Source organism: Pezoporus flaviventris, unplaced genomic scaffold (assembly GCF_033815535.1).
Source record: "Pezoporus flaviventris isolate CSIRO_AGI_PZ_B2104156 unplaced genomic scaffold, CSIRO_AGI_Pfla_v1 ptg000005l, whole genome shotgun sequence".
NCBI classification, from domain to species: Eukaryota; Metazoa; Chordata; class Aves; order Psittaciformes; family Psittacidae; genus Pezoporus; species Pezoporus flaviventris.
In genome coordinates, this window is record NW_026892553.1 from 6472485 (window position 1) to 6487596 (window position 15112).

The 15112-nt window shown below is 52.8% G+C and overlaps 1 protein-coding gene, 1 long non-coding RNA gene and 1 other non-coding gene across 4 annotated transcripts in view; 1 reads left to right on the top strand and 2 right to left on the bottom strand.

The window, feature by feature from the left end:
* Positions 1-15112, bottom strand: part of LOC133265390 (uncharacterized) — a 396645-nt gene that overhangs the window by 142391 nt on the left and 239142 nt on the right. The gene's annotated exons all lie outside the window — the stretch shown is intronic.
* TRNAE-UUC (transfer RNA glutamic acid (anticodon UUC)) lies at positions 2180-2251 on the bottom strand. The gene has a single exon. It is a non-coding gene; the product is annotated as a tRNA-Glu (tRNA).
* On the top strand, positions 2613-14628 carry LOC133265380 (ras-related GTP-binding protein A). 2 transcript variants are annotated; one of them, XM_061445846.1, is made up of 10 exons: positions 2617-2836; positions 3305-3338; positions 4980-5079; positions 6012-6078; positions 6771-6993; positions 9096-9191; positions 10045-10167; positions 12362-12453; positions 13281-13396; positions 14141-14628. In XM_061445846.1, the coding sequence occupies exons 2-10, from the start codon at positions 3312-3314 to the stop codon at positions 14236-14238; spliced, it is 942 nt and encodes a 313-aa protein (XP_061301830.1). In that variant the 5' UTR covers positions 2617-2836; positions 3305-3311; the 3' UTR covers positions 14239-14628. The 2 variants fall into 2 exon arrangements, with proteins under 2 accessions (XP_061301831.1, XP_061301830.1); XM_061445847.1 differs by lacking the exon at positions 13281-13396 and having other exon boundaries at positions 2613-2836.

Consider the following 15112-nt stretch of genomic DNA (forward strand, 5'->3'; position numbering starts at 1 on the left):
GGGACCTCCCTACAGCACTGCCTCTCTGCAGGACCCGTTTCCTGTACTGTGCTTTCCCTGCAGCAAACCTGAACTGACCAGCTTCTGATTTCACCCAGGCTGGTGGATGGTCTGAATGCGATGCCCTAAGAGTAATCCTGCCTGATGCAACTAAGCTGAATCTGTATCGCTTTGTTCTTGTTTTTGGATGGCAGGGAAAACGCCAAAGGGGTTTGTTAGGTCTTTGCATAGGCAAAACTGTCCTCACAGCAATGGGACAGTAGAACCATGGCCTGAAGGCCTGTTTTGGGTAATGTGTGCTACCAGAACACGGGCTGTCAGAGAGCATTTACAGACATTTACTCAGTGTTTATGTCAGATCTCACCACAGCACGGTACTAGCACTTACATGAGTGAGAGCTTGCATTTCTCAGCCAGTAAAACCTCATGGATTTGTCTGAGTCTTTTGCTCCTCAGTGAAAACGGGGAACTTGACTCCTCAATAACTGAGTCTGTGTTTCTTAGAAGTGTATAGATTTTAGGAATAAGTGTGACTCACAAGAGCAGATTTGGTCTACTTTTCCTGTGAAACAACACAACTAATGCCAGCAAGCCCATGTTGACGGGTTTGTCTTGGTGACACCCGGGGATGTCATGAAGAAGCTGCAGTGTATGGGTGAGCGTGGTGCTGCTGCCCTCTAACAGAACATGCTGGTTTATATCCTGAGTGTTTTCAGCATCCTCACTCTCCCACTGCTTCCCTCTGCTGCTCGGCTGGAATTCCCATCAGTTGCCATGAGCTGCTGGGTCTCCTCCAGTGGTTTGCTTGGAGGGAGATGGGTAACTTGGGATGACAACGCAGCATGAGGGTAAATCTCAGCACTGCTTTTCCCTTCCATCGAGACTCATCTGGACTAATCATTGCAAACAGATGTACTCAGGGGACGGGCAGGTCCCGAGGCTTCAGTTCCAAGGCTTCTCTGCCTTGCAGGAAGCGTGATTTGACCTGAATGAATGGAGTTCTTATCCCCAACATGCCGATTTGCAGTGCCTCGTACCAGTGCTCTGGAGCCCTGTGCTGGCTGTTCACCCAGTGATGCACAACGAGGGTTTCCAATGCGGGAAGTGGCTGATGGAGCCGCTTCACTGTGCTCAGAGCCACATCACCCTTATGAACCCTTTACATGTCCTTTACGTCCATTCCCGGGGCTTTTTCGTGTCATTCAGTGGGTTATTGTCATTGTCACTGTGGGGTTTTTAGCTGTCCCTACACTCACAGCGTGCTGCGCTGTGCGGGAGGTGGACACCTCCAGTCCCTTCTAGACTTTCATTACCAGTTCTGCTAATTAAGTTAAGAGCACCCAGGGCAGGAGGAGCACGACTGCACCCCGAGGCCCCGCCTGGACCCCCGGGTGTCCCGTGCAGCAGCGCTCCGCGTCCTTGTCCCGGTGCCTTCCCCTCCCAAAACCGCTCCTCACCGCTGGCATCTGCTCTGCGGCCGGCAGGGGGCGGCAGAGGGCAGCGCTGCTCACGCCCGGGCCCCGGGACGCCGCGGGGCACCGGGAGCGGCGCTGCCCTCACCGAGCGCACCGGGAGGGGCACCGGGATCCCGGGCGGCCGTGAGCAGGCACGGGGACGGGAGCGGCCAATGGCAGCCCCTCAGGGGAGCTCCCGGGAGGACCCTCGGGCCCTCCCTTGGTGTGTGAACCCGCTTGTGTGCAGTGGGGACGCCTTGTGCCGTTGCCCACCGTGGCTGCCTTCTATAGGAGCATATAGGCGGTAATGGAAAGCTGTTGGGCACCTAGTGAGTTTCTCTTGATAAACGACTAGCCCTGCACTCTCATTTATACATATATATAACTTACATCCATAGCTATGTATGCATAGCAGATTATTGCTGCTGGAGTTGCAGTGCTTTAGTACTTTCCTCGGACAACGGGGTGGTTTAAAACACACCGTGGAACACAGGCAGCGAGTTTGTGTTGGAGAAGAATGCCATTAACTCCAGCTTGTTTAGCTAAGGACTCTCGTGTCCGGTTTACTTGAACACTTCAAACCAGGGCGGGAGACGGGCTTTGCAGTGGCTTAGAAGAGCTTCTGCGTGCTCCTGGGGTGGCGGAATGAGGTGTTAAAACGCGGTCCGAGGAAGTCGGAAGAGGACACCGCAGGGAACAGCGGCAGCAATACAAAAAGACGATGCTTCCCATACCGGGAGTCGAACCCGGGCCGCCTGGGTGAAAACCAGGAATCCTAACCGCTAGACCATATGGGAGGCGCTGTGCGTTACTTCCTCCGCCCTCCCCACAGCCCTTCCCAGCCCCTCCAGCTCCCGGGGTGGAGCGAGGCCTCGCTCGGCGGCCCCGCACATACCCGGGGGGCTCGGCCCGGCCCGGCCCGGCCCGGCCCGGCCCGGCTTGGCTCGGCTCGGCTCGGCTCGGCTCGGCTCGGCCCGGCTCCCTCCCTCCCTCCATATCCCCTTGTGCCAGGACTTCGCTGCCCGCACCCAAGATGGCGACAGGGGCTTCACTGCCGCCGTGCCCCGCCCCTTTCCCCGCTCCTGGCCCCGCCCACCTCGCTGCGTGTCACGTGACGGGAGGGGGCGCGCGGAAGAGGGCGGGTGAGCGTTCACGTGATTGGTGGTTGTGTCTCGTGAGCGGCGCCGGGGGCGGGGGAGTCCCGGAGCGCCGCGGCGGGAGCGGGCGAGGCCCCGGTGGGGCTGCGGATCCACGCGAGGCCGCGGATTTGCGGCCTACCCCGGAGCGGGGGCGCTCGGGCACTGCGGAGCTCCGGCGGGCACCCCCGCCACCCCCTGCGGGCACCGCCGAGCCGCACCGGGAGGCGCCTCTCGCGGATAGAGGTAGCGGGGGCCGGCGGGGCCTGGCTGAGCAGCTGTGGGGCCCGGTGGGGCTGGGGGCGGGTTGATGGGGCCGCCGCGGTCGCGGGTCGCTCGTTGTGGGCTCAGGGGGGCTCCGGGGCCGGCCGCTGTATGCGAGGAGACCCGGGCGGGCGGCGGCTCCGCGGGGTCCCGCTGCTTCCCGGCGCCGGCCGCGTTGCTCCCGCTGAGGCCTGTTTGGGCGCGCAGTGACGGGAGCGCCGCTCGCCAGGGCCGGGTTGCAGGGTTCTCCAGCGGGGGGAGGCCGGTGCCAGCGCTTCCCCCGGCGGCTGGAGCCGGAGCTGTCGAGTGCCCGATGGGGCGGAGGCTGGGGGGCGGTGTCAGTGCGGGAGCGCTTCCCTTTTTGCACCCGCTGCCCTCTCGGGATGGGATGCGGGGGTTGAAGTGGAGGCCTGAGGGCAGCAGCGATCTCAGGTGGTGTTCTCTCTGCAGGTGGGTGATGCCAAGCACAGCCATGAAGAAAAAGGTAAGAACCGAAATGCAGGTCCTCTGCAGTTGGGTTTTGCTTCCCTGTATTTGCTGATGTCGCTGTGTGTTTGCACCATATTGGGGTATTCTTTGGCTTTTGGGTGCCTCAGAGTCACAGATGTATCCTGTGCTTGAAGTCGTTGAAATGAGTTCGAGTTTGTTTGCTGGCTCATCTCGGAGCCGTCCATGGTAACTGCTGTGTGTTTGTGGTTCCTGTTGCAGAACCCTCTCTTGTGCCTCGCACAGCATGAGGGGAGAGGAGACCCTCCTGAAGCACTTGTGTGGGGGCCTGTAGCTCACTGTGGGGAGAGCACAGTGTATCTGCAGGGCTTTGCTCTGAGAGGCTGATAGGTGTGAGCAGACCAGCCTGGCTCCCCGAGGAGAGCCCTTGTCACCACATCAGGTGTGTGCTCAGCGGCACAGGGATAACCTGTGCAACAGGATGGGCTGATTCTGCCTCTGCAGCCCTGAGGCTGTGCCTGCTGCTGGTGTCCAGTTGGGAAGTGAAGCTGGTGCCTCCCCAGCTGGTCTCTGGCACTGCTGCGGGCTGGGCAGGCCATGGGCTGGTTGTGCTCTGTTAAAGCGATCCTCGATGATAGACTCGGAGCTGTCAAAGGCTGGGTTTGCCTTTGTAGCTGGAACTTGTTTAACAGCTGTGTTTGAGCCTATGCTGCTGGGGTGCTTCAGGTTGTATTTTTAGATCACAGTGTAGAGGCTTTCCTTGTGTGACTGGTGCCCCTCTTCTGCCTCCAGTCATCCCCTTTGGCTGCCAAAGGTGCTTCCTTGCCTTTGGCCCAGTGATCTGCACAGATCAAGGCTCAGGATGGGGCTTGGAGCAGCCTGCTCTAGTGGAGGGTGTCCCTGCCCATGGCAGGGGTTGGAACTGGATGAGCTTTGAGGTCCCTTCCAACGCAAACCGGTCTGGGATTCCATGACTCTGGCGTCAGGTGCCAAGATGACAGCTTGGTGACTTGACCTGGGCTGTCCCATCGGCTTCTAACATTCTGCTGCAACTTGAACTGTAATGTCTATTTCACCTCTTGGGGAAGAGAAAACAAGTCATGTTGTGATAAGGAAAGAGAAGTAATGGGTGCAGAATATCCATGCTGGGTGGGCATGGGATTGTTTCCAGCCTGGTCTTAAAGGCTTGAGAGAAAGGTGTTCTCTCATCTTGGCAAAGTCCTTTACTGCCTTCCCCTGTGGTGCTGGTGCACTTGGGACTTGTGTGAGTGCAAGGCATGGGATGGGGGAGGCTGGAGCAGCTCCTGCTCTCACCCAGTGCTGGTTCCCAATCCTCTGCCAGGATGCATTGGGAAAAGGGGCTGCACCTCAGGTGGTTGGAGCCTGGAAGGGCAGAGATTCCCAAGGGGCTGAGAGGCACAGGTCAGGAATGCAGCCAGGGTGGAAGGGGTTTCACCTGGGCCACGATTCAGTGACCATGGATAGCACGGAGGGGTAAGGGTGTCCATCTCCTGCTTTCCCAGGTCCTCTCTTTGCCTCTCTCTTCTGGTGCATTCACATGTGAAATGTGTTGGTCTTGTGTTCTTGTGGCTTCAGCAGTAAGCTGTTCACCCTGAGGGGGGCAGAAAGCACTTGCTGCTCTGTAGTAGCTAATTCCTCTGTATTTTCTCCTTCCCAGGTGCTGCTGATGGGTAAAAGTGGGTCTGGGAAGACCAGCATGAGGTCCATTATCTTTGCAAACTACATCGCCAGGGACACGCGGCGTCTGGGTGCCACAAGTAAGAGCTTTCTTGTGTGAGGAGCGGGCTCTCAGGGTGCAACCCCCCTCTGTTAAAGGGGAGAGGCTGTTCCCTGCAGCAGTCCCACCTCTCCTCTGCGCTGGAGTGGGTGGGTGCTCATCCTCCCCACCTTACAGGAGCTTCACTGCCGAGTTCAGCTGAGGGCGGGTAGGGAGCTGGAGTGAAAGGGGAGGCAGCTCTGGGTTCAGTTTTACTGCTTTATGGGTGAACTTTTATCCTTAAATCTCTTTTTTGACCAGGAGGCAGCCATTGCTGCAGCTTCACTGATTGAGGAGTGTTCAGAGCCTCGTGTGTGTTGGAGAAGCTTCCCTGTTGTTGGCCAGCTGATCACAGGGCAGCTGGAGCACAGTGGTGTCTCTAAGCACCCAAGCTTGTGGCAGGGTGAGGCACTTGGCTTAATGTCTTGTGCCTTTTTTACCTCCAAAACCACTGATGTGAAAAAGCAATAAGTGATGCCTCTGCCGCAGGGGTAGGAGTTGTCAGGATCTGATGCTCCTCTCTGGGAAGCGCTGGTGAGGTGGTCTGCAGTCCCTCTTTGCCATATATTTGGCCTGTTCATAAAGTTCACATTCTCTGTGTTACTGATTTACTGTTTCTAAGGCTCGTTTAAGGCCTTGCAGGGTGTGCTGGATCTTGTGTCATTCTTAAACTATCACAAAGATCAGAGTACATGCTGCTAAAGGGAAACCTCCTGCTGTCCTTCTCTGGAGAGCAGTGTCCAAGGTAGGGAATAGAAAGGCTTGAATTACTCTAGGAGCTGTCTCTGTAGTACCTTCAGCTACAGGTTTACATCCAGCAGTGGTGTTTGGATGGGATTTTACAAGCTGTGGGCTGTGAAGAGCAGCATTTTGGCTGCCCAAGGAGGTAGCTCTGAGCTGGGTTTGTGGTTCACTCCTGCTGTCTCTTTCCAGTTGACGTGGAGCACTCCCATGTTAGATTCCTAGGAAACCTGGTGTTAAACCTCTGGGACTGCGGAGGGTAGGTACTGTTTGATCTTCTGCCTTTGGAACTGCTGGGGTTAGCTCTGGGGATGGGACAAACCAGAGGGATGTGTGTGCTGCTTGTGTGGAGGCAATAGAACAAGCTTCACGTGTGCACTGTAAAACTGGTGCGACAGCTCTGGAAGGATGGATGCCACATCTTGGGTTGTGTGTGGAGGCCACGCTGCCTCTTGAGCTATCCCTGCGCAAAAGGCACAGTCTGTAAGTCCACCCTTCCCTTGCTGCCTGCTCCCTTGGGCTGGCAAAAAGCCTGAGCCCTTCACCTGGGCTTCTCCTGAGGCGGTGGGAGGTGACGCTGGGTTCAGAATTGCTCATCACCAGCTTGATCCAAACGGGTGCGTGCTGAGAACTAAAACTGACCAAGGGGAGACTGAGATGAGCTCTTAGGCAGAAGTTCTTCCCTGTGAGGGTGCTGAGGCACTGGCACAGGGTGCCCAGAGAAGCTGTGGCTGCCCCATCCCTGGCAGTGTTCAAGGCCAGGTTGGACACAGGGGCTTGGAGCAAGTTGCTCTAGTGGAAGGTGTCCCTGCCTGTGGCAGGGGTTGGAACTGGGTGAGCTTTAAGGGCCCTTCCAGCACAACCCTTGTCTTTTATTCTGTTTCCTGACAATGCTAAGCCAGACCTGGTTGCTCTAATGGGAGTCTGCTTTCTTGCTCTGCTCCTTCTCAGACAGGACACCTTCATGGAGAACTACTTCACCAGCCAGCGGGACAACATCTTCCGCAACGTGGAAGTCCTCATCTATGTCTTTGATGTGGAGAGCCGTGAGCTGGAGAAGGACATGCACTACTACCAGTCATGCTTGGAGGCAATCCTTCAGAACTCTCCCGATGCAAAGATCTTTTGTCTAGTGCACAAGATGGACTTGGTGCAGGAGGATCAGCGGGACTTGGTGAGAAGCTGATAGTTGCCATAGAAATGCTTTCAAATAGAGCATCTTTGTGCTAATGCAAGTTGTGATTTGATACTTCAAATCCAGCTCCACCACCGCTGTTCTTGGAAGGGTTTCTCAGATGTTAAATGTCAAAGCCCTCTAAGCTTTTTCTGCCTCTTGTGAATTTATGTCATCTCTTGCATATAGTGTGATGGAGAATGGAACTAATGACTTTTAATGACAACTACCCTAAGCCTTTTCCTTTATAACACTGATTCTGGTACTTCCACCAGACCTTGGCTCCCCAAAGGAGGTAGAACTGAAAGAAATCCAGTAACCTTGAACCCCCTGCTCACCATTTGGATGGCTTTGCACATGGTGCTGACAGTGGCAGTTGGTTTCTCTTTAGCTGTTGCTTTCAGTCCTGCATGGACTCTGTCCTAAAGTGTAATCAAAAAAACCCACCCAAAACCCCCTAAAAGAGTTGAAACTCTCCTATGTGACTGGAAGGTGGTTTCTGTCAGTTGGGTCTGTTCTCTGCTGAGAGAAAACACAGCTTTGTGGGTTAGACAAGCACATCGCTGGCTGCTGGGCCACTGCCTGGCTTGCAGCAGGTTTGGAGACCCCTTTAGGCTGTTGGCTTCTGTCTGAAGCAAGAAGTCTTATTAAACCATCCTGTGATTGCTGGTGAGTGTGTGCCTGGGCAGCCCAGAGGAACCCTGTGGGTACAACCGCAGCCTGACCTCCCTTGCAGACTGACTCTTCCACATGCAGGCTGGTTTTGGATTGCTCTCAGTGCCTGAGAGGGCTGATCCTCTGCTTCCAGTTTTAGTTCTGCCTCCAGCTCAGTGCAGAAATGGCTCAGAGCTTGTCTGCATGGTTGATTCAAGGAGCTTTTCCTCACTTCCCTGCGGGCTGAAGGACGAGCCTAAAATCTTCTGCCCTGTCCAGATTTGCCTGGTGCAAATGCTGGTTTTGTGCGGTTATGCAGCCTCCAGTGGGGCCTTGAAGCAGAGGGTAGACAGAAGAGGGGCCTTGCTTCAGATATGCTTTCCATGTGTGTCCTTGCACACACATGGAGATCTGGTTTAAGGCATCTGCTACTCAGAAGAATATGCAAATACCCGTCCAAATCACTGTAAATCTTACTGAAGCCTTTGGTGTCCCAGGCCCCACATGGTACGTGTTGCCTCACGCAGCATTCCCTGGGGATTGGTTAATGTTCCATCATGTTCCTAAATGCAGTGAGCTGAGGTGCAGGTGTTGTTGTGCCTTCCCCTGCAGAGGCTCCTTGCTGGCTGCCCTGCTGCTTTACTAGCAGTCCTGTAGGAGCTGGCACAGCGTTCTCTGGGCTTTGCTGTTCCTCTGCTCCCCTTTTTCATAGCCATAACCTCTAAGGGCAGAGCATGGGGTGAGATGAGGAGGCTGTAGGAGTGCATGCCTTGGAGCTGCTTGTATTAATAGAATCCCGGACTGGTTTGTGTTGGAAGGGACCTTAAAGCTCATCCAGTTCCAACCCCTGCCACAGGCAGGGACACCTTCCACTAGAGCAGCTTGCTCCAAGCCCCTGTGTCCAACCTGGCCTTGAACACTGCCAGGGATGGGGCAGCCACAGCTTCTCTGGGCACCCTGTGCCAGCGCCTCAGCACCCTTACAGGGAAGAGCTTCTGCCTAAGAGCTCATCTCCATCTCCTCTCTGGCAGGTTAAAGCCATTCCCCTTGTCCTATCCCTACAGGTCCTTGTCCAAATCCCCTCTCCAGAGTGATGACAGTCCTGTCCTGTTCTTAGTGACGAAGCTTTTTGCCTGTGACCAGGGACTTGTCAGAACTTGGGTCCTTGGAGACACTCACATGTGTCTGCTCCTATTCCCTCTACAACACCCATGGTTATTTCAGCTTTGAGTCTTGCTCAGATCTATGGCAGGACAGCCTCAGTCTGCCTGACCCTGCTGCTCTGGAGGGGTTTCTCCAGCCTGGCCTGGCCAGCTCTGCTCTTGTCCTCTCTCCAGTGCTGTAGGTACTTGAGATGGGTTTGAAGTGCACACTGCAAACACAGTACAGCAGCCACGCCAAAGGCAGGAATATTGACACTCAGCTGCCAATCTCTTTTCTGTTCCCAGATTTTCAAAGAGCGTGAGGAGGACTTGAAGCGCCTTTCCCGTCCCTTGGAATGTGTTTGTTTTAGAACTTCCATCTGGGATGAAACACTCTACAAGGTTTGTACAGCTTCCTCCCCACATCTGGCTGCTGCCTCTCCCACTTGAAAGCAAGAGCATGAGGAAGGCGAGTGGTTAGTTGCTGCTGGTTTGTTAATGGCCATCCCTTTTAGTTCTGCCACCACTGCTGGTGGCGATTAGCTGTTGTAAATGGCATCAGAGCATCCTGGCTTTAATTAGGACAAGTAAAACCCCACCACGTGTTGGAGTCACGGTGGCAGTATGTTAGTGCAGCTTAAACACTTTGCCTGGCTACTTTAGAAACAACTTCTGCATCTTTTTAGTCATGTTTATCCAGCCTGAGTGTGGGGGGAAGCGTGTGGCCAGGCACTGACCCAAACCTGGGTCAGGAGGTGGCAGTGAGGTCAGCTGAGCTGAGCTTCGAGGATCTGAGTCTGAATGAGGACAGATGCCTATTAGAGCATCCCCTGTCCCTTCTGGCTTTGTCACTGGGTTAGATGAGAGCTTTGTGTTTGGAGCTGCCAAGTATCCCTCTGCATGCTGACCTTGCTCAAAATTAACAGAGACTCTGGAAACCTGAGTAGGTTTATCTGGGAGCAGAGAAGCATTGACAGCTTCAAACGAGGAGGATTTAAGCCTGTTTAGTAGCAGTCTAGTTTCTCTGTGACTGTTGTGGAGAAGAACTTGACCTAAAGAAGAGTTTACTCAGGGCTGGGGTACCACTGGTGGTTTCCACTGTAGTAGAGATACATGGATATGGAGATGGGAGAAGCTTATCAGCCTTGCCGAGGCTATCAGCACCCAGAACTGGTTTGGAGTACGTTGCATTATGATAGGAGGGGGCAGAGAAGTGCGAACTCGGCCCTTATGTTGTGCCTTTCTTCATTGACAGGCTTGGTCCAGTATAGTCTATCAGCTGATCCCCAATGTCCAGCAGCTGGAAATGAACCTGAGGAACTTCGCTCAGATCATCGAGGCAGACGAAGTGCTTCTGTTTGAGAGAGCCACGTTCCTGGTGAATACAACAGCTCCGTCCTTCGGGTCCTCTGCCCAGCCTGGGACATGGTTTCCCCCTGGAAGGTGCTGTGGCAATAGCCCACAGAGAGGAGCCAGCGCCAGATGGCAGGAGGCCTCAATGCATACCTTGTGACACTGAAAGTAGCTGACATGGCTCCATGGCTCCAGGGACCTTCCCAAACTTCCACTTCTGGCAGTTTTGCTGAGGGCTTGATCAAGATTTCCCTTTTTCAGGCTATGAGAGGGTTTCATATCCCCATTCTGTTGCTGGCCATGGGACTTCCTTGAAAATGCCTTTCTGCACAGGGCAGGAACCTTCTGTACCTTCAGAAAAGCCTTTTCAGGGTTTTTAACTGGGCTTGATTACTTTCTTTTCTTCTTTTCTTTGTTTGATCTCTACAAACCCAGAGTATGGATGGGGAATCACAAGCGATGGGTTTACAACAGCTTTCAGAGTGACCAGTGTATAGTAACTCTGCTTCCAACCTGTTGTATCTGCAAAGTAAAATGTGTTGGTTAAACCCACCATTGCTGCATGTCCATCCATACTCTTGGTTTCGGGATGGGTCTCTTCAGACTCACACAGATCTCTTGCTGACCTGAGGAGTGGGTTTGATGTGTTGTTTTTCAAGTGCTTTCCTTGCTGGCCAAATGTCTGATTTTGAAGTGATGGAGGAACATGGAGAAGGAGCCGTTGCTTTGCTCACTACTTAAACTACCAGAAGTAAAGCCCCACCATTTGTGGCCAGTTCTGCTTTTGACCTTTTGCAGATAATAAGTGGTTCCACCCTGGTGTATGTAGCACTGCTTTGGTTAGAAATACCTTTTTTACTGGAAAAGAATAATCTACAAAAAGCTGGTGCTGATTTCAGTGTTGTGGTCACTTTTAAGAGTCTTTTTCTTCTCAGTGTTTCTTTCATATATTTAAGCTTCCCTCAAGACTCTTTTCTCCTGAAGTGAAATCTTCCTCTGAAATTGTATTTAAATCACAGTAACAGAAAAACCCATCTGGAGAGTTAAGGAACAAACCTGCATTCAGGGAAGGCTTTTGGTGTATAGAAGGCTTTGCAGCCCTTGCACCTGGCTAAACCTGTACCAGTATGAATAACTGGGCAGGTTTAAAACAGTAGGAAATACATTGTCATTTAAAGGAGTTCTAAGGGAAAATAACAACCCCAAAACTTGGTTCTCACAAGGCTGTTAAATGTGACTCCACAGTTAGAAGAGTAAGAGTTTGACATCCTTGTGTGAGGTATCTGACGCTTCCAGTAGTGGTTGGTTTCATGATTCTGAAGAGCTTAAAGCACACAGCATAAGGCTTTAAAACACTCCTTTTTGGTTTGCTGTGAGAATGAAGAGGGTGTAACTTGCACCATGTGCCATTCCCCTCGTGCAGTAATGTAGATCTCAGCCTCTTAGCTGATGAGGGTGAAGAGTGAAGGGCTGTGGGGTACCAGCTTGGTGAAGGTGGCTGGGGTGATGCAGCTGTGGAACGTTTGCAAGGATTCCAAAACACCTGAGATCCTCTGGATCCCTGCAGCCAGGCCCCAAGGTCTGTGTGTTGCTGCTGGATTGTGGGAGGAGGAGGATGAGAGAATTGATGTGGGTGCAGGCAGCTTAGCACAGGCTTGATGTTACTCTGAACTGGTGGAGAGGGAGCTCCTGAGGAAACCAGTTGCCTTTGTTCTGCTTCTCCTGCGGAGGAGCTTTGGCTTTGAGGGCAGCGTGTGAGCATCCTGCCTGTTGCAGAATGTGAATTCCTCAGATTCACTCCTCAGGAGCCTGCAGCACAATAGCCTTGGGAAGTAAAAGCTATTCCAACATTGGTGAAGTGCCCAGTTCCTCTACTTAAGGCGGTGGCCTGGCATTTCCCCTCCTCTGATTGCACCTTTTCTTTGAGTCAAGATTTAAACTGCTGCTGGGTTGGGGTACTCAGACCCCAAATGAGCAATTTTGTCTTGTATGTCTTACAATACTTGCATCTGCCTGTGAAAGGCTTCCTGGTGATTGTGTTACTGAGCTTGTTTCATCAAGAAAGCACCAGTCTTGTTGCAAACAGGTTCCAAGATTCAGTCAGCCAAAGGCGAAGGGAATCTCAGTCCTGGTCACCACCTGCTTCCCATAAAAGCGTGAGGAACCTGCACTGACAGGAATCTCTCACTAACTCCCTGCTCTCTCCTTTTGTCTTCCAGGTCATTTCTCACTATCAGTGCAAAGAACAACGGGATGTCCACAGGTTTGAGAAGATCAGCAACATAATAAAGCAATTCAAGCTAAGCTGCAGGTGAGCTGGGTGCAGCATTGAGTGGGGAAGATCCCTCAGCAGGTACTGCAGTGTTCTCCAGTCAAGCAGAGGCTCTCCATACTGATAAAAGTTCTGTGAAATGCAGTTAAATTGCACCCTGCTTCAACACTGAGTTAATCGTTGTCCTTTGTGACTTCCTCCTTTGCTGCTGGTTGAAAGAGGTTTGGTTGGAAACCCATTTTCTTCTCCTCCTGGGCAAGGCAGGGAGGTTCCAGGACTGAAGTGATGATAAACTGCTGACAGTCAACTCGGGTGCTGCTGTGGGAGGAGAAGGTTTGCAAACGCTGTTTATTGATGTTTTGACTGGACAAGTGGGAAGTCTCTTGGCTTTTGAACCTCCTCCAGGTCTCACAGGCTGTTGGTAGTATCTGCAAGCGCTTGAAGCCTGAGCAGGATGGAGGAGGGCCCTTGTGTCTCACAGCTGTCTGCAGATGCTTCAGTGTTCAACTGTCCTTGTGCATGGCTGAGCTGTCACATCCATGGGGCAAGTGACAGTGCATGGGCACAGCAGACTCTGTGGGGTTGTGTATCTTGAGTTACCTTTGCCATTCCATGTGCAAATCACTTCAGAGTGTTCTCAGCCTAAAGTAGAGAGTATTTTTGTTAAAAGAGAATAAAACCCAACAACCAAACATGTGGTCACACCTGGTGTCCCCTGCCAAGCGGGACTCAAACACTTCTTTGTTACCAACAGCTCATATAAAGGGATGTTTGCTCTGTGGGCACCGAAGCTTATGGATCAGTGCTACAGCAATCAGTCATTTACTCTGGTTTTCCCTTTCTTTCCCTTTTGTCTCCCCTCTCAGTAAGCTGGCAGCTTCTTTCCAGAGCATGGAGGTCAGGAACTCAAACTTTGCTGCTTTCATTGACATCTTTACATCAAATACATACGTGATGGTGGTTATGTCAGACCCTTCCATACGTAAGTTGAAACAAAGATCAAGCCCTTGGCCTGTGTGTGTTTGCAGGGACGGAAAGGTGAATGGGTCTGGTTTAAACTGTGTTTCCCTTGCGAAACAACAGACACTGGGTAAAGCAGAGAACCTGATTGGAATGAAAAGACAGGGAGGGATTTGAGCAGGGGGTGGCTAAAAAAGTGACCACAGGAGGCAAGAAGACGTGTGCCTGGAGAGCTGAGCTGTGTGTTCCTGTGAGTGGAGGGGACTGCTCTAACAGATGTGACCTGATTTAGTAGCTCATGTCTAATAACCTATTTTGGGCTGTTCTCTGGCAGCCCTGGTGATGTTTGGAGAGGAAGCAGAGCTGGATCCTGTTGGAGCTCTTGCTCTCACTGCCTGGACCGTCTTGATGGGCCAATGCTTCTAATTATAGCAGCATCTATTTATCTTAAGGAAGAAGCTGCAGGCGGCAGCGCCAGCCCTTGGGGGCACAGAGGGACTGTTTAACTGTTCACACAGCTCCAGTTGAAACTGCTCTTGAGAGGGTTTGAGGTGCTTGAGAGACACTCTGTGGTGGACACTGTGTGGCTGACACTGTGCTCCAGCCCCCTGCCACGAGCAGGGACACTTTCCACTAGATCAGGATGCCCCAAGCCCTGCAGGCTTTGAGGAGTGGGGTTAAAATAAGAGAGTTTGGGGATGAGGATGTTGCTTTCTCACATCCCTTCTAACTTGTTCCTGTCTCCCCTGTCTGTGCTCTGCCCTAGCCTCTGCGGCCACGCTGATCAACATCCGCAATGCCAGAAAACACTTTGAGAAGCTGGAGAGAGTGGATGGACCAAAGCACAGCCTGCTCATGCGCTGAGCCCAGGCCCCAGCACAAGGGCTCCCGGGGGGAGAAGAGATGGATTGGAACTACTTATTTTTTAGGAGAATCTAATAATGTGGGTGTGTGTCGGGTTTGAGATGAGTTGTGCTGCTTTGTTCTTGCTCCCTTTGACGGTGGACACTAGGCTGGAAACACTGCGGACCTTCCAAAGAGACTTCCCTGGCGTGCATGGGGTTGGGAACCAGGAGGGACAGGGGACATGCTCCTGGTTGGCACCATGCACCCGGCAGAGCTGGTTCGGCTGTTTGGCTCCCAGGTAGAAGTGACAGGAATGGAACAGTCACTGTCCTATTGGCTGGGTCTAGAACACGTTTATAAATTTCTCCTTGTCTTCAAGTCATGAGAATAAATTTTTGCTACCAGGGATTTCGGATCCAAGAGCTTCAGGAAGTGGGATTTCTTCCTTCTGAAACCCTGGCAGGCTGATGCGCGGTAGCTGCGTTCCTCATGGTCAGACTCAAGGCCAGTCCAAAGTTTCATTTAAGATAATGTGTTTGGCACATCAATTCTTGACATTCCTGTCTTGTTTTGTTCATGGTTTATGTGTGCTATTAGCACTGAGCACAGGAACAGGCACTGTGAGTTAGGGGAACCTGTGGCTTGCAGGGTGGCAGCTGATGCTGTCAGCTCTTCCTCATTTTTCTCTCTTGCTGCATCAAATTACTATATAAAAAGGGCAGTGGTGGGTGAGCCTGGCTCCTCTGTTCTCCAGGTGGTGCTTGCCCCCTCAATCCTTGCACACAGGCAAGCTGGGATTGGGGGTCTGCAGATCTGCTGGTGCTCTGTTGGACCTTGGAAGTGGTGCCCCATCCCTGGCAGTGTTCAAGGCCAGGTTGGATGGGGCTTGGAG

Coding starts and splice junctions, on each gene's coding strand:
- LOC133265380 (XM_061445846.1), top strand. CDS start 3,312: ATGCCAAGCACAGCCATGAAGAAAAAG. Junction 6,994..9,095: donor AGGAGGATCAGCGGGACTTG/GTGAGAAGCTGA, acceptor TTCTGTTCCCAG/ATTTTCAAAGAGCGTGAGGA. Junction 12,454..13,280: donor CAATTCAAGCTAAGCTGCAG/GTGAGCTGGGTG, acceptor CTCCCCTCTCAG/TAAGCTGGCAGCTTCTTTCC.